The following is an 18,174-nucleotide window of genomic DNA, read 5'->3' as shown; positions in this document are numbered from 1 at the left end:
CGCAGAAGTTGATGTTGAGGACCATGCGCATATCCTTGAAGGCACTTCTGACATCGCAGCTCTTGAGAGTAAGAGCGAAGCTAGGGGGCCCCCAACTCAGAGGATCGGGCGATCCACTGGCGACATCCCGGGGCTCGGCGCCGCGAGCCCAGCTCCAGACCTTGAAGGTGGTCTCAGTCCACTCGGTGGCCCCTGAGGAACATCAGTGATTAGCATGTTGCCTCTGGTGTCAAGAGCCTGGGGATGTGGAGCACTTACAGATACCACCGTTGGGGTTACCAAAGAGATTGTTACCCTCATCAAGTGCGCAACCAGCGTTGGTGGGCTGGCCCTCGGCCACGACATCGCAGTCAGGGTAATGGACGAAGCCAGAGCTGACATCAGTGTCAATCTTGCACACACCAGCGGTCTTCACCTCGGTATGGCCAACGACCTTGTTCTGCGGGTTCAAGTTCCATCCCTCATAGATATCAATCTCGCCATGCGTGGGCCACTGCTCACCAGTCAGCCAGAAAGCTGGCCAGGCACCGCAAACGGCCTTGGGCAAGTGAGTAAACTCGGCGATGAAGAGACCCTTGCTGTACGAGTTCAAACTCTCGATTCTGACACTCTCACGGCCATGTTCGGCCCACTTGGTGTAGTCGACACCGATGAAGACGTCGTCGGTGTTGACGGGATCGATGAGACCAAGCTGGAGGGCGTCGGCCTGGCTTTGATACCGTACATGTCCCCTGTTGGGGTCTTCGTCGTTCCCCTTGAACTCCATGAACTCGAAGTTCTCGAAAAGGTTGGATGGTGTGTACTCCTCGGAGAGGACGTACTTCTGGGTGGCAGTGACGCCAGAGGCAAGAGCCAGGGCAAAAGCGCCCAGCTTAGAGAATGATGGAGCCATGGTATTTCTCCTCTGTGAAGCAAATAAAGAATGTCGGTGGTATGATGATACTAGTAACGAATGTTGGACGTGCGATACGTCAGAGGACGAGCAAGAATGCTCTGGTGTTGCTAAGAGGCAGCTTGGATAGCTTGGCTGGAGAGAAGCATCAAGCACAGGAAAGGGACGTAAAGGGTGCTCGTGGTGGCATCACACGGCTTATAGGGGCGAAAGGCTGGCCGCCCCGTGTGCCGGGGAGGCACGGAGACTGCGAGGCTCAGCAGGCAAGGCATGGGATCGGACTCCATCATCATGCACACCTACCCCCATCACCTCCATCACCGGGAGCCTGGGCAGTGTTGTCACCGGGCCCGCCCGTCGTTTCGGCAGCGCTGACCAAGAGATGTTTATTCCCCTTTGGGACCTGTTGAGAAGGGATCCCCTGCGGGACGTTGCGGTCTCGCCAACACGGCCGGCGGCTCCATCTCTGTCTCGACGCCGTGGAGTTGCGATGGTCAATTTGGATAGGGGACAAGTTCCTCCTCTTCTCATTGGCCAACCTAACAGTGTAAGCGACATGCCTTCTGCACTTTGACCCTTTGTTTGCTTTACTTCGCCTGTTGATTGAACCACCACCACCACCACCACCACCCATCGTCTACCAACAAGCAGTTTCTTCTTGTGTGCCATTACGCACTTCGACTCCCAATGGCTCGGCCCTCGTATCGTGAACCCCTAATAATCACCCCATGACCTGTGCTCGACGGGAGGGTGTCATTCGTGTCTCGAAAAGCGCTCGAGTGTTACCGGGGAAAAGACCTTGAGTGGAGCGGTAAGCCCAGGGGGGACCCTCGAGGCCCTTGCGGAGGTTCCATTCTTGGAAACAAACAGTGGGGTCCCCAAGAGGGGCCAAGAATGCAGGAACATCGCCAGCGTCTGCGCGCGGCGGGCCCCCCCTCCTCCTTCAGGGGTAGCTAGCAAAAGGAAACAAATTCCACGACTGGCCGACGTGATGAGTTGTGAATTTTTTGTTGGCTGTGCCAGAGAGCCAGGGCCTCGTCTTGTTGATGGTTCGGTACAGCACGCATGAGCAGCCAAGCACCTGTCATCAACCACCATCCATTTCAGACCAGATGAAAAAAATTTCCGCCGCCATCTTAAACCCAAAGTCCAGAACTTTTGACGTTGTCGATAGCGGCAATCCGCAACCCACTTTTGGAGATTGATCGCTCCTCCCAGGAGAGACGTTGTTCAAAACATGAGCTTAATCAAAATCCCAACCGACCGGGTTGAAGTTCTAGATTCTGTAGAACTGTGTCGATCTTTTTGAACCCTTGAACCAGTCACTGGGGAAGCAAGCTCTGAAATCGAGTAACCAAATCGATGATCCCCTTTCCACTCCAGATAATGATCGAAAATCACTGCTATCACAAAATGCCAAAAATCAAGAAGTGGAACAAATGTCAAAAAGTGGGCGCAGTCAAAATAGTTTCCGCTCTTTCCGAACTCATCTTGAATAAGCACACCACCACCACCACAAAATGCGCTATGCAAGGCACCACAGATACGCTCGCGCCTTCCTTACACTGGCTTGCACAAGTTCATTGCAGGCGCGCGGTTTGAATTACACATCTCACCCACCTGCTGCCATCATCATCAATCGTGCCGAGATGCCGTTCGATGCTTTGGAACACACTGAATTTCCTCTCTCATCAAGAGCCCCCTTAAATGGGAATATCCAGCCTGTCAACCTTGGTTCAACAGCAAGACCACAATACCTGACCGTGTTTTCCATCTCGAAGAATCAGCCCTGAATCGATCACCCAAACACCTTCATCCCATATCCCGCATAATACAACCCACAACGTCACCCCCCCTTCACAGTCGTCCCTGAATTGCGGCACAACACCCACAGCACCACCAAATAAGCTTTCCCGTCAGCTTCACCTCCCGTCGGAAGGGTCCCCCTTATTCCCGTCTCCCTTTCTCACCAGGTACATACCACTCCGCATCACCCAACAACACATCCAACATCCGAACCCACCGAACCAATCATCCTCTCAACATGCCGCCTGCCCCCGGGTCCACGATTCTCGGCCCCTCAGGAGTAAACTCACACCTCTTCACATTCAACGGGTATCTCAGTAAATAACAAACTCGCTCCTTTTCAACCTCCTCTTCTCCGCCCGCGCCCTCTTATACCTCCGTCTAAAAAACCAGCCAATAACCACCAACCCAACCAAGCTCGGCACACCAATCGCGACTCCCACCCCAATAGCAACCGGCTTACTCACGCCGCCCCCGCCAGACGACGACTCTTTATCCCCTTTCGAGGGTTCCTTTCCCACATGTCATGTCAGCCTCACTCACTATCCATTGGTACCAAGGTAAGGTAGGTAGGTCAAATAAAACTTACAGGAGATGAACTCTCACTTGGACTCGGAGCAGGCGGGACGTAATCCCCCACACTGAAAAACGGTGACCTCGCCAACACGGGCGCTTCACCATCATCTGTCCAGGCTGATGGCTTGAGTTCGAGCTGGTACAGCCCTGACTTGATCCATCGGAGGGGGCGGGGCATGTTAGTCCAGACGTATGAGCTGCCTGTTGCTGCGGCTGGAGTTGTGAAGATGAGATATCAGCACTCGGTCAAGCCAAACACGATCATGCACAACCGCAATATATCGCTAAAAACCAAAACCATCCATATATCATTCCGTCTTGAGAACAACAGCCACGAAGAAGCCCCCTCATTTTTCGACACAGTCCTTCTCTGTCTTGATCATAATATCATATCGTCCTTCTCTTCTCTCCCAGCCATCATCCATCACGACTGCAAAGAAGGGCGTCTGACTCACCAGTGATATTAACCTTGTAAACGGTAACTTTACTCCCGCTCCAATCCTCTCCCTTATCAATCACCTGCGCGGTGATGCTCAAGGGAAAGTACTCTGGCTTCACCCCTTCCCACGTCAACCCAATGCTGCCCCCTTCTCCCAGCCCATCAAACGAGTTTGTAAACTCTGCCGGCAGGGCGGCTTGTACCCCTACTATTAGTGATAGTAGAAAGACGTAGACGACTGTGGTGATGAATATGCCACGAGTGAGGACTAGTCTGGTCAGTTTGCGTCGGAGGGTAGGTAACGATCCCATCGGTGTTGTTGTTATTGATGGCGACATTTTGTCGTCGAGTGCCATGCTGAAGTCCCTCTTGTCCCAATCGGCCCCCAACTTCCAACTTCTGTTGTTGATTCGCTGGAAACCGCGAGATGAATGCTCCCAAACGACTCCTGAGCGGTGTGATGTCGTCCAGTCTCGCTTATACGTGTCGACTTTGACGTCCCACCGCGTTCCCTCCCGACTTTTGTCCGACCCGTCTTAATTCAGCGCTTCTTTCAAGCCTGTCGCCCTTTTCCCTCTGAGTATTTCCCTGTTGTAACACGTGTGCGTCTGCCGGTGAGCGTCGCTTTTGTTGCGCCAAGAATTCACTGCTCGTTGCGCTTCGCAAACGCTGTCGCGATATCGTCGTTTTCTCAACACCCACTTCCCAAAAAATGTCAAAAGAGGAGAAAAAAGCATCAACTTAACAAACTAGAAAAAGAAGGACAAAAAAGAACACCTGGAATGCGTCCCATCAATCAACCTGCCTAATTAATCTCCACCTCAGCCAGCCAGCCCAGAAAAAAACACTGATCCAAGACATTTTTCATATAGTACCTCCTACTTCTCACTATAGCAAGTCCGGGCCTGTTCCAATTGATCCAAGATAACAACCGTCCAAAGGGATTCGCTCTCCATATTAAAAAGGTCGGTTGCGAAAAAGTACCCTGGATATTAGGGTAAATGGGGGGAACACTCGAGAGGGGAAAAGCACCCCAAGAAACAACGTTGTTGCACTCGCAACCGAGAAGAAAAACCGTTGTGCCGGCTGCCGTTTTTATCCAGCCGCAAGCCACCAAAAAAAAAAGTCGGGGTAGGCTCTCTGCTAAATCGGGGCTTTCTTTTCTCGGAACCAACACCATCGACGTTGAGATCGCAACGGTCGAGCCTGGGGGCCCGCCACTTCACTATTTCTTCGGTACCGGGCGAGCTGAAAAAACTCCCCTTATCCAGACCGTTGAACGGAGCAAGTCCGCCCCGGTGTTCGGGGGCGTTTGTTAGCGTGACCGTCTCCCGGAATGCGGAGAACCCCTGGACGGCGATCGACCTGGTATTGATCCTGGTGCTCAGCTCAGTCGGGGCAAGCCACGGCTAACCATCACCACCACCACCACCACCATCCGTCAAACTCACGTGAGAGGTGACCTGTAGTATCCGTGACAAATGCAATGTGCTCTTTCTGCACAGTCCCTCCGCCTTTTTGACCTGCCGCTGCCGTATATCATATCACAGGGCCGCCGTTCGCTGATCAGCACTTGTCTGCTGGGACGGCCTAGATGCTGACACGCAGCAAGCCCAAAGCGACGCCATCGTCATCCAACACCCAGTCGACTTGCGCCAACCCCCACATACCGCTGATGCCGAGACCATCTCCTATCCTACAGTCCAGCCCTAGGCCATGACTATCCTGATTCTGTCCATCTAGCCGCATATTCATGGGTTGCACAAATGGTCGTTTGGGTGGACTGCCGCTGAACGTCGAGCATTTGGAGGACGTGGGTGGTCGAATGCCAGTGAGGAGATCGTAAGAGGCTGATTCAGCAACCAGTTCAACCACCCAGCTCGGCGAGTCGATCACACATCATGTCGGGGGCCAAAACATGGAGGCTGAGGGCATCCCCCCTCACCTATTAAAGGGGGGGTTTGAACCCGCCCAAAGGTTATAGCACCCTCGTCTCCCTGAGCCAAAGCCACCGAATTGAGTTCCTCGTCATGCTCGCCTCATCCCCTATTCGTTCAACCAGCCGTCTCCCGTCCGGGAAATGGTATGGGAAAAGAGGCACCGACTTCACACAGACTCGCCGAGATCTTTCTCACAGCAAACCCAACTCCACCAACAACGAGTCACCTTTCACCACCAGCAGCTTATCGTCGTCAGGAACAGCCCCCTCGAATCAGAGCTCAAGCTCGTAGAGGATCAGTGGCTCGGTCTCTAGAGCACAACGATCCAAGCAGAGGTGATCGTTGGTTTGATTGAGGACGCCGGCATAGATACCCGCACCAGCCATTCAAACGAACTGGTACTTTCCCGGCCCTTGAGCACAGAACTACCACGTCGACATTATAGGCTACCCAGCCAACAACATCGACGACCGCAATGCGATCAAAGATATCTTCATCCCTCACTGTGGTCGAATGCCGGTGGTACTACTCTTGGGCGTGTATCTTGGTGTGTTGGTTTGAAATCGGCTTTCGGAGGTTTATTGTTGGATGTTGCGAACAGAACAAGCTCAGTATAGGCGGGAAAGTTCCATGTCGTTGATCAGATCAACGCAGCAAAGCTTGAACGTCTCTCGAGGAGACTAAAGCGTCCGGGGACATAATCAAAGCAAAGTGCCCCTGAAATAAAAATAAGGGTTGTCAATCTGTCAAATGCAAGGTTGTGGGGTTTCATATTTTTTGCGGTTGACAAACTGTTATTACCTGCCATGTAATAATTGTTAGCTTATTGACACCGATGAAGAATTATTGCGATGTACACTTACTTTAGAATGAAACCCTTGGTTTACCAATCTCTACTAGTAGCAGAAGTTTTACAATAGGGTCAGTCTACAGATGAGCAATGACTACAAGAAACATGACCTAAACCAGAAACATATCATCCTGCAGCATAAGCACGGGGGCTAGCTACTAGGTCTGACCGGCCATACTAGCACGGTTGGGTATTCCCGTATAATGTGGCTTACTCATGCCATTTCATCATAACACCCTGCAATATGTTGCTCAGGCCATCGACCGGCCATCAGATCTGCTTTGTTGGGTGCTGGGTTGGCTCTAGACGACCGAGATTCTGGCTGTGCCCTTATCATATACAGGCTTTCATTTGTCTGGGATCATGTTAGCCGCCTTTATTCCAAATAAAAGGAGTTTCCAGGGTGTAACAAAAGGAGGTTGACCTTGCAAAATGTTTGTTGACTCCCATTCGGTTGTCACATGATGCTCAAAGCTGACAGCAACAAACACCGGTGGTTTTCCCCTATTGAGCTAGACTCGGCCATCTTCAGGACTCTCTGACACCTGATAAGTAACGGATGGATGGCGGTGGTACGTATGAGGCAACCAAAAATCCAGCATGGTATTGCAACCTCGACGTGAGATTCTGGCTCGGGGGGCGGCGGCGAACACACTGTCCAATCCCGTCAATTATGACGGTATTCGGGCAGGCAACGATGGGTTCGGTCGCTCTTAATGATAGATGGGCAGTCGAAAGTTGCCGCCTGCGCCAGAAACGGTGTTGTCAGCATCCAGATCGTCAACACCAAGGACGAAAGCGATCCGCACTCATCTACGGAGCGGGCCAGGCCGGGCGAGCAGCTTGAAGGGCAAGGCTTCCATGAACAAGACTTGGCTGATGGCAGAAAAGGACTGCTGAGAAGCGTATTATATGTGGCAAGGCGTCAACAATCGTATTGTAAAGCCACCCGGGCTGTGTCGATCGAAATCAAGAAGAGTGCTGACAGGACTGGTATGGCGTTATTGTTGACTTTGGGAACCTTCAACGGAAGTATCAGATACATGAAGGAAATGACCGTACTTGCAAAGCAGTTCAAAAAAGTGAAAAACTTCAGTCCAGTAATCGCGTGGTCGAAGAGGGAAGTCACCGTCCACATACATGCTCTTCAGAGCTGACTGAGGAAGGAACGGCCAACGCCAACGTCATCGCTCCTTCCACAGTCAGAACCCACACTTTTTCATTCCGCACACCAAAATTGATTTGATCTTCTCCCCCTCACAGAATATACCTTGCAAACCAACGAAAAACAGAAACACAAAGTGACAGCCAATTGCCAAGTCCCAGCTGAGGTTGATACTGCATGAGGATCGCGGGATTGTTCCGATAACGGTGATTCCGTCATTGTGCTCTTCCCTTTTGGTTTACGATATACCGTCAACACCACCATTCCCTTCATGTCGCCCAAGACGTCGAAACTTCATGAGGACACAGCACTTTGCACATCGTCAACTCGCTATCTCCGTCTCCTGACCGCCTTCACTATACGACACTTACATCTCAACTCAAGGCAGCACCTTATTCAACCCCCCTCAGGGCTTCCCCTGGCCAGTTGTCCGCAATTATGGCTGTCCTATGCCATGACGATGATGACCATCACGGCCGTCATTCCATATCCAAAGCCCTACCCCAGCTTTCCAGGCTATCACTCAGCTACCTAGGATGAGGAAGCATAGCATGGCAACAAAGTAAGCCTTCTGCACCAGACACACCCAGATCGACAGGCACGATGTCATCCCCCGCCATCATCCACCCATCGAACAACTTGGTCAACCTCAAGCCCCCATCCACGGCCGCGCCCAAACTCCGTTTTGTGTCGTCGTTCGGGTGCCATCACCTCCTTTTCCCATCTCCGGTCCAACCAATCCTAAAACACCCACTCCGGAACCTTAGCGCTCACCTACCTACACACACCACCCTAACCCACCAAACGCCACACGCCCACTAGCTTCATCTTCCTCATCCGCGCCAATACCGACAATTCCGCTGACCTTCCGGCTTCCAATATCGTCCGTCATGTCTCAGACCCCGTCGAAGGCGCCTTACGCAGTAGGCATCCTTTCTTGCCAGTACAACATCTTTATACCATGTACGACCTCGGAAGGTTCCGTTGCTCAGCACCTAACCCCGATCGGACCACACACCTGCGAGCCTGAAAGGAAGAAGTTGTAGTAGGAACAAGATCTTTTCCTCTCTCATTGCTCAAACTTGCTGGCGCGAAGCAAGCCTCACTGATCCCCGGGTTTTCGCTTTCCCCTCTAAAACCATCAACAGCACACCTACCTATGACGAAAAGAACAAGCCGGTAGGTAAGAAGCACTTGATATCATGGACAGACCTCCACACAATCAGAACTCTGCCCCCTCGGTGACGAAAACTGTACACAAGACACTGCGCCTTCCTCAGGCGCGTTTAGATCCCGCCCAGCCAGTAAGATTTCTCTGCGAGTACGTGTGTACCTACCAAGCGTAAGCAGCGTATCCTGGTGAGATTCTAGTCTACATGAACCCAGTCAAGACGATATATCCTTGATAATCTGAGTCTTGGTCTGTCTAAGCCATCATGACAGGCGTCATGAACTTGATGATTTCCTGTAAGTTGGTGCGTCATAAAATCGTTTGGTTTCATGCGAGATTTGTGGCTTGTGAAGCAAATGTACGGTCCCAAGTCTGGCACCCGTGGTTTCGGCTTGTTTTCCATATTCCAGTCATTCCAAATGTTATCAAGTACCCAACCAGACATGTGACCTAGTCAACATTTCTTCTTTTGTCTTTGCTAAGCGAAGCTCCCCATTGTGGTAATATTTCCCTATTGAAGCAGTGGAATGATGACAGTTATAGAGATCATCTATCCAATCATATGAGTGAGATATCATCAATAGAATTACACATATATATATTTCCTCCGCATACTAATTTCCCGTGGTATCATCAAGCAAATGCCTCCCAATCTCCTGCCTATCGTAGCCATTTGTAGTACAGAGCAGAAACCAAAATGAAAAAGAAGGCTGAGTGAATCACGCCCGCAGTCCCCAAAGTGCATGCATGCATATGCCCCGCTCCCCCAATTCGGTGAGTCGAGCAAAGCGGGAGACTCTGTGTGCACCACTTACACGCAAGCCCAAAATGCAAAAGAGCACAACCGAGATGCCCCCCAGTCTGCGCGGGCAGAGGGAAAGTTCCGCGAGATGCCGAGCAAGGCCGTCTGTTTGAGCCCCAGCTTGGTCATGCCGTCCACCATGGCCTCTGTTTTCGGGGTAGCCTCACCCCGAAGAATCAAACCTGGAAGGTGTATTCCCCAATCTTCTTCCTCGTCGATTGGAACATGCAGCCACCCACCCTCTCCGATTCGATATCGACAGGCGCTCCTCCTATCACAGTGACGTGATTGCCGCTGATATCCAACCACAACAGGACAGCCCCGCAGCACAAGAAAGCCTGCTCTCGTCAAGCCCTCAGAACGAGCAGAAAACAGCGCATGTCTTCAGAATGTGTGTATCCTCGGTGAGAGTGTCCGGACGAATCATGCTTCGGCGGTTCCGAAGGGATGGATAGAATCCTCGAGGAGATTCGGCCGGCCCAGAAGGAATGGCCGAGTGTATTGTCTCAGTTGAGCGAATATCCTGGATTTAGATCCGGATAGACAAACAACTCCATATCCAGTCCCTCGGTTCCTGTCGCCTCCAATCCCATGCCGTGATGCGAGTTACCATATGTCAAATCGGGTTGCTGGTGGTGGTATTGCTGGTCTTCGAGCCGAGACCGTCTGAGGGAGACATATTCAGCATGGAGCGCTGCGTAGGCCTGGTTGAGAACATCGTTCCGCTGCTTGGCATCATTGAGCATCTGCTCAAGGTCCTTGATTCTCTGATCCTTCCGCTCCCGGTAAGCCCTCTGTGAAGCACGGTTCTGTGCTCGACGCCTCTGATTGCAGACAATATGTCAGTGGATATTCGGAAGCAAGGAGGGGTCAAGTCACGAGCGTGACGGTCAGTAATTGGCCGCCGCACGAGGATTTTACTTACCGACAAGACGGAGGGAGGGGCATTCTTGTAGCGGTTCTCGCGTTTTCTCTTGGCTGCTGGCTTTTGTTGTTGATCCTGCGGTCCTGACTCCTCCTCGTGTTCCGTATTTGGGTACACGCTGGCAAAGCTAGTGAGATCTGCCGTGGACGCCATGTCGTACTTGATTTGACTGTCAGCACTGTCCGTTCTATGGATGAATAAAGACTCACGGTCGAGTTGCTGGGGCTTTGTGAGCCAGAGGAGTAGTGTTCTCCGTCCCCATACACGTAATATAGTGAGTTGGAAGGTGAAGGCATGTCGAGAGCGCTTCCAAAATCTTCCATGTCGTTGTTAATGAGAAGCTTGATGTATGTCAGGATCTACAAAGCAAGAAGCAGGTGGCGAGTATGTGACTAAGACTTGACGTGGTCAAAGTGAGGATGAGTGAAGCAAGTAAGCTGCGTCTCGAGGCCAAGGCTGATGAAGACCGGGGAGCGTGTTATTATATCCAGCAAGAGCCTGATACCGGACCCAGAACGGCTGTTGACAGGAGGTCTCCACGGTGTGAGGCGAGGCCAACCCGCATGGCAGCGGCGTCGGGTTGAGGGTACATGTCGATGTAGTCGAGGCAACTCCTTCGTGTGTACAATGTATCTTGGGCTGTCAACAGGGGTCCCAAGTGGGGAGCATATGATGGAGGGGGAGCGGGGGGGGGGGGGGTTCCAGGGGTCAGTCAAGCTAGCAAAGTACTTTGTACCGCGAGCTGCATGAGATGGGACCCCAGGACGCAATCTGGAGACCGCCCTTCTGCACATGCTTCCGCATTGTAATGCGTCTGGTTTGCAGGGACTTTGCTCATAAAGTGACGGCCGGAAAGAACTGTAGACTACCTTATCCGAGTCCCCTTGGGAACAATTCTCCATAGGTCAAGTGTTGAGGTGATGTCGGGCTTAGACACACGCAATTCAGAGAACCGGTTCCTCCTGGGATTGAACCGACTAACGGTGTATTCTCGGGGCCGCCGTTCGGTATTGTGAAATCCAATTCAGCCCTACTTTCCCCATTCGGAGCGAGCTATGCTGATGGGCCAGTAGAAACTCACGATATCTCTCACCTGCAGCGCTCACAAAAGTCAGCAGATAGCGCGAAGCCCCGAGGTGTTCCATGCTTTCATAATCTTCTATCCTTGTCATGCCTGCGAGCATCGAGAATGACAGCGGCCGGGAATTCGGTGTTGTCGAGAGTGACGTCAAAATATCAGGTTTCGTTACGGATTTAACAAAGCAAATGATGAGTAAACAATACGAAATCATTTCCAACAGAGCAATATCGACAGACAGGACGTGTACGTGCCGAAAGCTGGTTAGACCCGCGCCACTGGACGGCGCTGCCCTGTAAGGCTTGGAGCAGAACACCATCTCCACTCCCCAAGGCTGCCTGCACTGAGTAATGGGACGCTGTTGAACAAGAGGGTTTCAGCCGCCAAGGTATTGCTCTAGAAACTCGCCCCGTCCGGCGCTCATGATTGGTGGAGGAAGGCGTCTCTTTGCATATTTGCAACCTTCTGTCCATCTCTGTCAGCAACATTGCAATTTTTCGCAGCGGAATAAAGGATGACAAACATGTCGTCTACTCTCTCGTGAAGCGGTAATGTGAGGCCTGGAGGCAGAAAGAAGACGAAACGGTTTCCTGTTTGGATTTCTGCTGTGGGGGATGAAACGGTGCTAGAACTAATGATTTGGTGGGATGATGGTGATGGCGGACGCGGTTATACGAGCCGCCCAGTCGTAGAAATCGCTGCCCGAGACGTCGGGTCTAGCGTCGGGCAGGGGAGACACCAACCTGATTAGGCGCCGCTGCCGACGGGATTCACCTAAAGGATTGTCGGTGTAATACGTAAGGTAGGTAGCCAGAAAACGGCGATCATTGGAATTCTTTCTTGAAGGCAACAGGTTCCATGTTGAGGTGTAAAAACAACCTGGAAGAGACGAGTATGGGGCAGCGGCCAGTGGAGCGCGGATGCCTCTGTCCGTTTCACGCGTTCCTCAATTCATCGTGGTCGAAAAGCTTAACCAAACTGCATGCTACACCTCAGTCATCCCCACCTTCCCAAGATACCCAGGCTGATTATCTTATCACGAGAGACAAGAGACAAGAGACATTGCGCCATGCTTGCTGCCATTGGTGTGCTTTCACGCCGGTCTCGTGCTTCTGCTGCGCAGGACCTGATCTATCTTCATGAACTTGAGCACGGAAAAGGCCTGCTCGATATTGCGCCCAGCGTGAGGTACGCGTCCCCTGAGCTCGACGGCAATGAGACCGGGAAGGGATTGTGGGGATTTCTGGTCAGTGGGGGCCGTCATGGCCAAAAAGACCGGCAGCTGCCGAAACACCCTCCTGAACAATATGGGCTGGATGTGGCTGGGAGCTAATCAATCAAGGTGTAGCTTGGCCGTCCACTGGCAGCACTGAAAACGTTGTTGCCTGGGATCATGTCTCTGTCGAACATACCTTGGACGATAGATGGTCTGCGTCTGTGGGGTAGATGTTGTGCTGTTGAAGATGAGATGTATCGATTTCCCAGGGTCTTTTTTCCGTCAATCCTGATCCCCCCCTTGGCCACTACCCCGGGGTTCTTGCGGGGCACTTCTTAACAGTGATTCCAAACATAGTGTTTCTAAAATGTCAACCTGGAATCAGGCCAGGCATCGAGGGAGACAATCATATTCGGCTATCGGCCTCTACGGGAGCGGGGTTGCAGAGATTTAGATACATGATCTTGCTCACTAGATATTACTATTACTGGCACCGATGCAGGTTCATGCAAGGGTGCGGTTGACCACGTTGCGTCTAGTCCCCTCCTTCCCTGCTCTCCGTTTCTTATCGTGAGGCAAAAACTAGCTTGCTTTACTCTCGCCCAGTTTGTGTCCAAGCTACGAGCTGGTGCTATGTTCAGCTAATCAGTCCGAGCAAGAAACGGCTGTACAAGAAGCAGCTTCAAGATACAATACATCGTATAGCATACGGTTGACGCAGTAGCCTTTGTGGCGTTGGTGTTCCGACAGAACCATACCTCTGGGTCCGGAGCTGACTTGGACGACACCCACAAAGCCCACGATAAAGAGCGCCAAGATTTATTAGCCAGCGGCCCGTCGAGTAATGCATGGCCGTACTGCAGCAAACAAGGCTCTGACGGGATAACCTTAACCAGATCTGATATGCAGAGATCTCGACTCGTGGAGCTTCTGTGGTTTGACTGATCCCTGGATATATCTGGGCCGGGAGAAAGAGAAAAACGTCAACGAAGCCCGCAGACATACAGGTACTCACATAGAAATACTTGGACTCGCTAAAAGGGCACCGAAAATGACCTGGGGGCCCAAATCTCGACTTTCTCTCTTGAGCGTTGGGGGCTGCCAAGACCAGTGGTGAGATTGATGGGTGTCACCCCAAGTACGGGCAGACGGCCCGCTCGCAGTTCACATCGAGGAAGTATTAGGCGCATCGCTTAGAGCACACTTTGCATGTCTGCCACTTACGCCAGGAGTAGCAAAGATGGAATCGAGGAGGTTCGGAAGAGTGGGTCTCAGTGTCCTAAAGGAAGACGACAGACGCTCGGACCAATCCATATTTAAGCTTAACCCCAAGCCAAGACTCCGCCTTTTGAGACTAATGAACCAATCAAATGGTCGCCTGACGCCCCATGTTTGGCAGGCACCCCGACAACCTTACCCCACACGCTGACCGAGGCTGACAGCTGGCTTATGGACGCTTATCAACTTCCATTGCTCTCTGCCTTGATCACATCCACACACCAGTTACATGATCAACACCATCGGAGCGCGGTTGGGGTCCACATCCGATGCCTTCTCCTTCCTCTCTCTCTAGAACATTCAAGGTTCCTCGATATGCGCTCGTGGGTGCCCAACACTTCATCCCACGTCAGATGAAGAACCTGGCATCCAGAACCCCAGAAGCTCTCCAATGACACGCTCAGAGTCTTATCCCCGTGGCCACAACAAAAGACCTGACAACGGTTTCGTCAGGTTACACAGTTGATTGACCGACAGTATGCCCGGGAACCTATCAGCAGCCACAGTTGCGACCTTCGAGCTGGCTCGGTTGGACTTCACATCGAATTCAGGTTACCTTCCCAGTGTAGGTCTTGTCTGAGCGCGGTATGTGCTTTAGAGCATGCAAAGGTCGACTTCGGACGTCCAACTCAACGCCCTTGCTGGTGTATACAGAGGTCCTCGGAACCCCCTCCGGAGCACATAGCAAGGACGGACCCTTGCCCTGCTCAAAAGCGGCACAAGTCCTCATCTGGCCAGCCTCAAGCGTCTGTTTGACATATCGCCAGCCAAAACTGTCCTCCGAAACAACCATGTAGTGCATCCAGGCCAGGCACCCGTATTTCCTGCAGACGCCCACTCTCCTCAGGGCTTCTAGAATGAAAGACACCACCTCTTTTTCTCGTCGTGGGCCTGCAATTCGGAAGTATACCTTGCGTATGCAGAAACACGAGCTGTGTTGTTAGCACTATTGAAAGAGGTTGGATCCTAATGGAGACACACACGCGGAAAGATTTCCACAAACCCCAGACGGAATAGTATCGGCAACAAGCCACCTACATTGCACACGAGACCAAATCAGCATCGTAGCTTTGCGTACAAAACATCCTGATGATCCATATTGGCAGTAACCCTGAGGGTCCGATCCCCCCCGACAGCGATGCCCTCGCCACGATGAGGACGCAATTGCAATAAACATGTCGAATTCCAATGACCATGATTGAACACGCAGAATTTCCATTTCAGTCTTGGTTATGCGCTGCAGCCCCGATTGGTCGACTCCCAAGACCACCCACCTCCCCTCCATCACGACCGACCCTAATGCAAGCCAGGCCCGTTCGCCTGCTCATTCTCCACGTGTTTTGAGAGGTTTCCCAGCAAATAGCGACGGGAGCGGTGACCTTAACAATTTTCTTCATGCAAGATTGCAACCTTTACAACCCCTGTCCCAGCCGCACCCTCCTTTCACGGGTACCTTTGCCAGCCTTGTTACTTGGGGCTGGCTGGCTGGCTGCCCGGGTTCGGTGATGTCTCGCCGCTATCCCGCAATTCCGTCGTCGTCTGCGGGAGAGGGAAGATTAGATCGTGTTGCATATCGAGACACGGGATGGACGACGCAGAAGTGGTCTGATAGTGTCGTCATTTTCTTTTGCGTGTTCTTGTTCAAGAGGTTCATATTGGTTGGTTGGGGGGAGTTTGGTGCGGTGGCGGCGGGCTGAGCCGTCGAAGTAGGGGTTATAGACTGTCGTGATGGGAGTGGACTACTACACTGTAGCAGGCCTAGGTATGCTTTGACTACCAGGTACCCTCAAGGCATTTTTTGCGAGGAGGGCTTACATGGGCCGATGCCAAGGGTTTCCATCTATTCATGCACTCTCTGATGTCCAGAGTAGTATTCATGCTGTCCAGAGTTTGGAATAAAGAATACAGCTGCAGCGGCCTCGACCGAAAAGCCTAGGTAGGTCTCATTATCAAAATGGATGATGTGATGATGGGTCACCGAGAGCCAAGCAGGTTTCGGCTACCTCTGGTTAGGTATGAATGAATGAATGAATGACATGCTGACGGCTAACCGCCCAGCCAAGAAACTCGTGGCTAACTCGCGTATAAATAACTAGATATTTCCTATTCTGGAACACAAGAAAAGTATCCAACTCCAAGCTGCGGAAAAGGATTCGTAAAGCTTAGGTCAAGATATTGTAAGCTAGGGGGGTAGGTAAGCAGATGATGTCGATGGAATACTAGAAAGCAAAACGTGGATCTCAAGCTGGGGGGAGAACGGGACAAGATCGTGTCCGAAAAAGCCGTTACAAAGCTGCGATGGAAATGCCAGAGAGAATAAAAAACAAACAGCTGATGGTCAGGCTTCATCTAGCATATCCCTATATCGGATGCGATCATCCTACAACATAGGTACTCACAACCAAGCTATCTAATCAGCTTGCTTGCTTACAACCAAAGGTGTCAACGCCATTTTCCTTACACCAGAGCTATCAACGGATAGAATGCCCAGAGCTATGTGATAACAAGCAACTAATCTAGTATAAACTCTCGTACAAGCAGCCCCTTGTCCAGCCATCCCCAAATAAATCCCCATCTCCAGACTCGCCCAGTTTTCACGACACCCCCGCCCTCACAGTATCAACCTCTCCAGCTCTACCACAAGTGGCCGATAAAAAAGCATGGAGAGCTGTGTATTGTTCGTTACAATTTCCATATATACAGAAAGGGGTATCATCATTTTCTCTTTCCTTCCACCCCCCCCCCCCCCCCACACACACATAATAATACAAAACAGCTATATCACACAAAAGTCCAGGCACTGAGCAAATCCTCACCGAAACCGAGGACAAGGACATTGGCTGCCGCTCCCTCCCTCCCGTTGAGCCTCAACCCTCTATTCAGCCCTGCGGTTCCGCCCAAAACTCGAACCAAACTGCCCAAGGCATGTAGCATCATCCACTTTCAGAGTGCCACTTCCATCAACCAGCACCCATCGTTCCACACACCCGGGCCGATCCCATATCTGCAGAATCTGCAGGGAGGTCTGTTCCTCAAGGTATATCCCATGTACCTAAGGTGGCCACTTCGTATCTTTTCCTCCTTCTCGATTAGGTCGAGCTTCCCGAGAGGGAGACCAGCAGTACCAGACTTGAGGAATGCTCGGTATTCCATATATGATTCGAGGCCTCATGAAAGATGCCATAAAGACCGAGGGCCCTCTAGATGCCCGATATGCTTGCTTACTTCAGTCAGGGGGCTCCAACCCAGCCCGTCCAATGAGATCTTGTAGCTCCTGACCAAAGGACCGAATGATCACAGCACCAGCAGCAGCAGGATATCTGCAGTATGGTCAGGGTTGAATGTCGTTATTAGCCAAGAGGTTCTTCACGTGTTGGAGACATGTTCCCTCCCTCCCTCCCTCCCTCTCCGTGTGTGTGCGGCAAGCACAACTGCCGTCCCCCCCTGACCTTCAAAAGACCCGCCTGGGCCGCTGACATAAACCAAGCAAGGCAGTAATAAAGTGGTTAGTCACCACTGCGGCAGCCCATCACCGACAACTGTCGGGCGTCCATTTACCACTTCCATTGGTCCTAAAACCAGGGAACCGACAGCAAAATCCCCAGCTCCGTCTTGGAACCTAGGATGGTCCTCTGCTCTTTGCACACCTCTGTAGCTCCCTCAAGGCAACCACCCCTACCGCCCCAGTCACAATCCCCGCCCCTTCCCCCCATAATTACTTCGCATTCGATCAGGCCTGGGCTGCTATCCGAGTTGATTATTTACCGCAATGAATAAATATACTTCTTCCCTGTTCACGATGTTCTCGTTCAGGTGTTTGCTTTAGAGTTTTGGTTTTAAAATCTGGATATTACCCATGTTGATTTTGCAACTCGCTTAGTAAAGACTAAACTAGCTTTGTTATAAGAGAAACGGGATCATGGACCAAGTCATAAGGGTTTTTATTATTCATGTTTGCCAGTATTGGAACATGTTTGGGCCGTCCGACTCCCTCAGATCCTGCGCAACGCCTATTAAATTGTCCCTGTAATACCTA

The 18,174-nt window shown here is 51.7% G+C and overlaps 3 protein-coding genes across 3 annotated transcripts in view; all 3 read right to left on the bottom strand.

The window, feature by feature from the left end:
• Positions 1-892, bottom strand: part of PODANS_2_1570 (uncharacterized protein) — a gene marked incomplete at both ends in the record, with an annotated part of 2,555 nt that extends 1,663 nt beyond the window's left edge. Inside the window, 2 exons of the mRNA XM_001910867.1 lie at positions 5-192; positions 259-892. Of these exons, the coding sequence (XP_001910902.1) occupies positions 5-192; positions 259-892 (822 nt within the window). The remainder of the gene's footprint in view (positions 1-4; positions 193-258) is intronic.
• A 2,120-nt stretch (positions 893-3,012) lies between these two features.
• Positions 3,013-4,069, bottom strand: PODANS_2_1560 (uncharacterized protein; the record flags this gene model as incomplete). The annotated part of the gene is made up of 3 exons (XM_001910866.1): positions 3,013-3,210; positions 3,288-3,487; positions 3,730-4,069. 3 exons carry the CDS (start codon positions 4,067-4,069, stop codon positions 3,013-3,015), a joined length of 738 nt encoding a protein of 245 aa, XP_001910901.1.
• Positions 4,070-10,147: 6,078 nt separating this feature from the next.
• On the bottom strand, positions 10,148-10,889 carry PODANS_2_1550 (uncharacterized protein; the record flags this gene model as incomplete). The annotated part of the gene is made up of 3 exons (XM_001910865.1): positions 10,148-10,465; positions 10,567-10,725; positions 10,776-10,889. The coding sequence occupies 3 exons, from the start codon at positions 10,887-10,889 to the stop codon at positions 10,148-10,150; spliced, it is 591 nt and encodes a 196-aa protein (XP_001910900.1).
• Between the last annotated feature and the right edge of the window lie 7,285 nt (positions 10,890-18,174).

The sequence above is a fragment of the Podospora anserina genome, chromosome 2 (assembly GCF_000226545.1).
Source record: "Podospora anserina S mat+ genomic DNA chromosome 2, supercontig 2".
In the NCBI taxonomy this organism is placed as follows: domain Eukaryota; kingdom Fungi; phylum Ascomycota; class Sordariomycetes; order Sordariales; family Podosporaceae; genus Podospora; species Podospora anserina.
The sequence above is the reverse complement of the archived record's forward strand: the minus strand, read 5'-3'. Positions and strand labels throughout refer to the sequence as shown.